Source organism: Rhinopithecus bieti, unplaced genomic scaffold, assembly GCF_001698545.2.
Source record: "Rhinopithecus bieti isolate Rb0 unplaced genomic scaffold, ASM169854v2 scaffold_947, whole genome shotgun sequence".
Taxonomy (NCBI): Eukaryota; Metazoa; Chordata; class Mammalia; order Primates; family Cercopithecidae; genus Rhinopithecus; species Rhinopithecus bieti.
Window position 1 is genome coordinate 4,861,696 of NW_016803664.1, and position 7,631 is coordinate 4,869,326.

The 7,631-nt window shown below is 50.7% G+C and overlaps 1 protein-coding gene across 1 annotated transcript in view; it reads right to left on the bottom strand.

The window, feature by feature from the left end:
• The window catches only part of ALDH2 (aldehyde dehydrogenase 2 family member), a 40,979-nt gene extending 33,757 nt beyond the window's left edge, over positions 1–7,222 (bottom strand). Inside the window, exon 1 of the mRNA XM_017847344.1 lies at positions 7,014–7,222. Within this exon, the coding sequence (XP_017702833.1) occupies positions 7,014–7,127 (114 nt within the window). The 5' untranslated portion in view covers positions 7,128–7,222. The remainder of the gene's footprint in view (positions 1–7,013) is intronic.
• Positions 7,223–7,631: the final 409 nt, after the last annotated feature.

Below are 7,631 nucleotides of genomic sequence, written 5' to 3' on the forward strand. Positions count from 1 at the left end.
AAATTCTGTTCAATTGTCCCTTAAATGTTTATTAATACATTCTTATGGTCTGATCATCAGTTAGTGAGGTCAAGTTCACACTAAGTTATAAGTTTGAAAGTGGGCTTCAAATTCTGCCCTGCCCAACCTTCACACAGCATGCCTTTAGTTATACTTAATGTGAACTTGACCTCCCTGAGCCTCAGTTTCCTCACTTGCAAGATGGGACAGCATATAAGACATATGGCTTATAGAGTTGCAGGTAGGATGAAGGGTGAAATGCAGGTAGAAGTCCTCAGTAGAGGGCCTGATAGAAAATAGGTGATGAGGCTGGGCGCGGTGGCTCACGCCTGTAATCCCAGCACTTTGGGAGGCCGAGGCAGGCAGATCACGAGGTCAGGAGATCGAGACCATCCTGGCGAACACGGTGAAACCCCGTCTCTACTAAAAATACAAAAAAATTAGCCGGGCGTGGTGGTGGGTGCCTGAAGTCCCAGCTTCTAGTTAGGCTGAGGCAGGAGAATGGCATGAACCCAGGAGGTGGCGGAGCTTGCAGTGAGCGGAGATCGCACCACTGCATTCCAGCCTGGGCGACACAGCGAGACTCCGTCTCCAAAAAAAAAAAAAGAAAGAAAATAGGTGATGAATAATCATGATTACTGGAGCAGGGGATACATATCCATGTCCACAACATGTACATTCTCAACTCAACTTGACCTCAGGAACACAAACATTATTATAGCCCCATCACCTGAAACTCAAGTGTGTCCTACAGATTCTGGGCAGGCAGGAAGTACCGAATGCCCATTTGTGTTCTCTGATTAAAAACATGGGCCGGGCGCGGTAGCTCATGCCTATAATCCCACCACTTTGGGAGGCCGAGGGGGGCGGATCACGAGGTCAGGAGATCGAGACCATCCTGGCTAACATGATGAAACCCCGTCTCTACTAAAAATACAAAAAAAATTAGCCGGGCGTGGTGGCAGACGCCTGTAGTCCCAGCTACTCGGGAGGCTAAGGCAGGAGAATGGCGTGAACCCAGCAGGCGGAGCTTGCAGTGAGCCGAGATCGCATCACTGCACTCCAGCCTGGGCGACAGAGCAAGACTCCATCTAAAAAAAAAAAAACATGTTATTAGAAGCAGAAGTAACCAAGGTGGGGCCCAGTGACACCCCCAGACTCTCTGGGCTGCCTAAATCGATATCTTTTTTTTCTTTTTTTGAGACGGAGTTTCACTCGTTTCCCAGGCTGGAGTGCAACGGTGTGATCTTAGCTTACCACAACCTCTGCCTCCTGGGTTCAAGCGTTTCTCCTGTATCAGCCTCCAGGGTAGCTAGGATTACGGGCATATGCCACTATGCTGGCTAATTTTTGTATTTTTTGTAGAGACAGGGTGTCATTATATTGGTCAGGCTAGTCTTGAACTCCTGACCTGAGGTGATCCACCCGCCTTGGCCCCCCAAAGTGCTGGGATTACAGGCATGAGCCACCACACCCAGCCTGCCTAAATCTATTTCTTTTTGTTGTTGTTTTTTTTTTGAGACGGAGTCTCACTCTGTTGCTAGGCCTCACTCTCCCTCGGCTCACTGCAACCTCTGCCTCCCGGGTTCAAGTGATTCTCATGCCTCAGCCTCCTGAGTAGCTGGGATTACAAGCGTGGGCCACCATGCCTAGCTAATTTTTGTGTTTTTAGCAGAGATGGGGTTTCACCATGTTGGCCAGGCTGGTCTTGAACTCCTGTGCTCAAGCAATCTGCCGGCCTCAGCCTCCCAAAGTGCTGAGATTACAGGCATCAGCCACTGTGCTGCGCAATTTTTAAAGAAATCAAACATTTAAATGAAGCCAGAGTCCCCGTTCATTACTACCCTTATCCTGTCCTGCCTGTCCCCTATCCTGTCTTGCCCACTCAGGCAGTAACCACCCTCACAGCAAGGAGAATTTTCCTTCCAGCACATTCTTACATATTTTTTATGGAGATCTGTCTATCTACATGCAATATAAAATTTTGTTTTGCACAGTTTTCATGGTTTCATATGGTGTAGAGTACTGGACATTTTTCCTCCTTGACATATTCTTTTTGAGATACATTATTTGTACAGGTCCAGCCAATGATTTGTAACTGCTACATGCAGAGAATTATTCCCTACTATAACTGTAACATAGGTGTTCATCTATTTCCCAATGGAGCTCAAGCTGGCTTATTTCCCAAGCTTTTACTGACATACAAGAAGTTGCAATGAACATTTCTGCACGGTGCCTATGTATATTTGTAGTGTTGCCCAGGACGGACTGCAGTGGCAAGATCAAAGCTCACTGAAGCCTCAAACTGCTTGGCTCAAGCAATCCTCCTGCCTCAGCCTCCCAAGTAGCTGGGACTACTGGCGCTCACCACCACATCCAGCTAATTTTTTAAAGTTTTTGTAGCGGCCGGGCACGGTGGCTCAAGCCTGTAATCCCAGCACTTTGGGAGGCCGAGACGGGCGGATCATGAAGTCAGGAGATCGAGACCATCCTGGCTAACACGGTGAAACCCCGTCTCTACTAAAAAAATACAAAAAAACTAGCCGGGCGATCTGGCGGGCGCCTGTAGTCCCAGTTACTTGGGAGGCTGAGACAGGAGAATGGCGTAAACCAGGGAGGCGGAGCTTGCAGTGAGTCGAGATCGCACCACTCACTCCAGCCTGGGCGACAGAGCGAGACTCCGTCTCAAAAAAAAAAAAAGAGTTTTGTAGCGATGGGGTTTTGCTATGTTGCCTCCACGCGGGTCCTCAAACCCTGGGTTAAGCATCTTCCCATCTTTGGCCTCTCCGAAAGTGCTGGATTACAGCTGTGACCACCAACAGCGTACCCTTGGAAATCCATTGCTTTTTTTTTTTTTTTTTTTTTTTTTTTAGCCACTGCGCCCGCTTGAGGAATCCATCCTTAACTGCCTTTCTGTCAGTCTCCTTTAATTCAGTGCTTCAACACCTGTCATCCCAGCACTTGGGAGGCCAAGGAGGGAACGACTGCTTGAGCCAGATTCAATACCCAAGCCTGGCAACATGGCGAAACCCCTCTCTACAAAAAATACAATAAATTAGGCTGCCACAGGCCACGCCTTAATCCATCACTTTGGGAGCCAAGGCAGGTGGATGCACCTGAGATCAGGAGTCAAGACCAGCCAGCCCTGGCCAACACGGTGAAACCCATCTCACTAAGAACCACAAAAAATTACCCAGGGCGTTGGTGGTGGGCACCTTTAATCCCAGCTACTCAGGAGCTGAAGCAGGGAGAACCACTGAACCGCAGGAGTGAGGTTTGCAGTGAGCCAAGATCCACCACTGCAACTCCACAGGGCAAAGAGCAAGAGTCCTGTCTCAAATAAATAAAATAAAATAAAAAAAAAATACAAAATGTCAGGTTGGTGGGTACGCCTGTAGTCTCAGCTACTTGGGAGCGAATAGGAGGGTAATTGTTGACTGAGCCTGGGAGGTTGAGGCTGCGGTGAGCATCACTATACTCCAGCTGGGCCAACAGTGAGAGACCGCTGTCTCAAAACAAAAACATAAAAACAGAAGAGAGAGTAGATAATAGATGCAAGTGTTAATTCACCCCATAACTCCCATTCTAACTACCACAACTAGCTTCACCCCTTCAGGAAACAAACTGCAAATATAACAGCATCATATCAATGAGTTTGATCACCAAAGATACTGCAAGTTCACAGTGTCCACAATTTATCCCAGTTCTCTGCTTAAGGCTGCAATCAATATGGAAGCACAAAGGCCATGAGCCTCACCCCATTTGGTCCTCCCCATGCAACTCGGTGATGTAGATGGAATTTTTCCCCTTTTTTTTTTGAGATGGAGTCCCTCAGCTCTGTCCCCAGGCTGGAGTGCAGTAGATGAATCTCGCTCAGTGCAACCTCTGCCTCCCAAGTTCAATGATGCTTCCTGCCTCACCTCCCAATAGCTGGGATCACAGGCGCGCCATAGTTCATCCTGGCTATTTTTTTGTATTTTTATTTTTTATTTATTTTTTTTGAACGGAGTCTCTACTCTGTCCACCCAGGCTGGAGTGCAGGGCCGGATCTCAGCTCACTGCTAAGTCCACCTCCCAGGTTTACTCCATTCTCCTGCCTCAGCCTCCGATACTGGGACTACAGGTGCCCCGCCACCTCACCCGGCTAGTTTTGTTTGTATTTTTAGTAGAGACGGTTTCACCATGTTAGCAGGATGGTCTCGATCCCTGACTCATGATCCGCCCGTCTCGGCCTCCAAAGTGCTGGGATTACAGGCTGAGCCACCGCGCCCGGACCAATTTTTTGTATTTTTAATAGAGACAGGGTTTCCTACATTGGCAGGCTAGTCCCGAGGCTCCCAACCTCGTGATCCACCCCGCCTCAGCCTCCCAAAGGCTGATTACAGGTGTGAGCCACTGCACCCAGCCATTTTACCCCATTTTACAGATGAGGCAGCTGAGGTGCAGAGTCCACCGCTGTACACAACATCCCTCTTTCCTGCTGAGTCGGCATCAAGGCCACACAGCAAACAGCCCAGGGGGCTCTAAGAGGGCCAGTTCCAGCGTGCTGCCGCCAAAGTGGAATGCTCTGTAGTCCTTGGAAAGGGTTAAATAAGATCTGAACGTACTCAGAATGATAACCCAGGTACATTTTTCAGTGAGACGGGGAGCTTCAGAATATAAGTGGTTGCATCTCATTTATGTTAAAAAAAAAAAAAAATTCTGGTGTGCTTGCATTCTCTCTCTCTCTCTTGCTGCAGGCACTTGTAAATGAAAAAATGTCTACAAGAGACACACCCACCTGTTCACAGTGCTCTTGGAGGGAGTACAATGGGGTATCCAGAGAGGTTTATTTACTTATTTTTTTAAGAGATGGGTTCTTGCTCCATTGCCCAGGCTGGAGTGCAGTGGCACAATCATAGCTCACTGAAGCCTTACATCTAACCTCAAGCGATCTTCCCACCTTGGCATCCCAAAGCACTGGGATCACAGGCATGAACCACCTTGGCCGACTGGGTCCAGAGAGTTGTCAGTCCTCTGCAATTTTATACAGTGGGCATGTGTTACTTTAACGATCTCAAAAAGTCTGATAAAGAAAAGCAACCACGGGAATCGGCTCGACTCCTCCAGCCTACACCCACAGAGCAAATCTGCAGAACAGGAAGTGTTACCCAAGGGCCTCAGTGTACCTCTGGACCCAGCTGCCTCACCTGCATGTGATGAAGGATAAAGATCTTAATCAGATTTTGTGGCCACAAGGGTTCCTAGTGTGATGGCTGTTCCTTGAGGATGTTTACGAGACAGGGTCTTGCTCTGTTGCTCAGACTAAGTGTAGTGGCCCAATCATAGCTCACTGCAGCCTGGAACTGCTAGGCTCAAGGGATCCTTCCACCTCAGCCTGCCATATAGCTGGGACTACAAGCATGTGCCACCATACCTGACTAATTTACTTTTTTAGTAGAGACTAGAGACAGGGTCTTGCTGTTGCCCAGGCTGGTCTCAAAGTCCTAGGCTCAAGTCCTTACCCCAAAATGCTGGGATTTATAGGCATGAGCTACTGCTCCTGGCCTCTGCTAGATCTTTTGATGCTCAAGTCTTCCAAGCATGAACTCCTCAGTTGCACAGGCTGCCAAGGGAGACACAGCTGCTGCCTTTTTAGCCTATGTTATACAAAAGACATTTTATTTTATCCTTTTAAAAATTCCCTTGCAAATGACTTTTGTAACATCCCCTAAAATCACACGCATATGGCTTTACCCATCACCTATATCCAGATTTGCAGCCACACTCAGGTCCAGACCAGCAGGTGTGCTGTTGAAAGCAACTGGCTAGGAGCCAGCTCTACAGCATCCCAAATCAGCAGCAGTCCCAGAGGATCGGTGTTCCCTTTGTTCCCACCCAGAGTCACAACATACTATGGAATGTTCTGGTCAGGGGCTTACTCCTGGACGTTCCGCTGTGAACCCCAACTATGCCACTGACTTTGGTCTTCAGGTGAGTCACTAAACCTCTCTGTAACTCAGTCGCTTCATCTATAAAATGGAGAATTACAGTCCCTACCTACTGAGGCTGTTGTAAGAATTACCTTAAATTGCAAAACAGGTAGACCCTTAGAACAGTGCCAGGCACAAAGGCTGTGCAGAGAGGACAGGAGCTGTGATTAACTATGAAGTGACCGGTTGATGAGGACCTGTGTGAACCTCACCCTCTGAGCCCCTTACCATTTATAGGAGAAAAAGCTTAAGTCAGAGAAAGCAGCCCACATGCACTGGCACAAACAAAACAAACTCTTTCATTACCAGTTTCAGCCTCTGTGAAGTCTAGAACTTTGCCCAAACTCAAAGATCAAAATAAAAAATATTCCAAAGTATTACTGATTGAGCAATCAATAAATGGACCACGGGAATCGGTTTTATCCTGGAAAGCTCCTCCTTGGTTTGGTCGAAGCCGGCGTTGCAAGCCGCGGACACCCCTTGGGGTCGGCGCCCTGGGGCCTAAGGTCCTCCAGGATTCCCCACTCCCAGCGATGGAAGCAGTCGAGCGCCCACTGGCGTGGCCTCGCCCTTGGCGAACTGGAGAACGCTGGCTGCAAATCACCTCTTTCCTGGTTTTTCCTTTTGAATTCCTTGGATGAGGGCATGAGTCAGGGGATAAAGGGGATGACCAAGGAAAAGACAAAGTTCCCGCAAAGAGGGACTTGGCCGCGTCTTCTGAGTGGTTGAGGGTGGGGACCCCGCGGAGACCCGAAAGCCAAGGACCGTGGGGGGAACGGAATCCCGAGAGTTGGCGCTGGAAAACAGACCGAGGCTGGGCGAAGACGGAGCGGGGGCCCAAGTCAGGGGAAACGGGGCGGGGACTGTCAGAGGCGGCGAAGGGGCTAAAATGCTTGCAGGAGAGGAAGGGGTAGATGTGCTTCCAGCTCAGCCTCTGCAAGCCCCTCGAGCCCCAGATGGGTACACTGAGGCCCACGGCGGTGCGGGGCCTGCGGGAACTTGGGCCGGAGAACAAAGCGCAAGCCGGGCTGGGGGGCTCACCTTGTTGCAGAAGACCTCGGGCTGCTGGTTGGGGGCGGGCACGGCCTGGGTGGCGGCAGCTGACAAGAGGCGGAGGCCCAGGCGGGGCCCGAAGCGGGCGGCAGCACGCAACATGGCAGCAGGCTAGCAGACGGCGAGCGGACGGAGTGCAGGGCTAGGGGCTCAGGGCCAAAGAGCGCCCCGCGCGACCGCCAATGGGAAGGCGGGGGCGGGCCGGGGGCGGGGCCGCGTCTCCCCATCCTTGGGCGGGGGCGCGCAGCTGATGCAGGCGGAGCGGGTGGCGCTAGGTATCCACTGCCCTTGGCTGCCTCCCGGCCCGCGCGGCGCCTCCGCACCCGCCACCGCCCTCCACGTGTGCGGAAAGACCTGGCCCCGCGAACGCAGCTCGCCTTGGTCGAGCCCCCAAAGTGTGCCTTTGATCCCAATGTGAACAGGCCCGAGCCAGGGCGACCCTGACCTCCCCGGCTGATGCTCCAGGGGAAGAGACCGGCCGTAAATCCAAAAGCGAGATCATTTCGGAAATGAAAATGAACGAGGTGACATGGATGGGGCAGAGGGCACTGCTTTTGTAAGTACCATGGTCAGGAAACGACAATGAGACCTGAATGATGAGAGGGA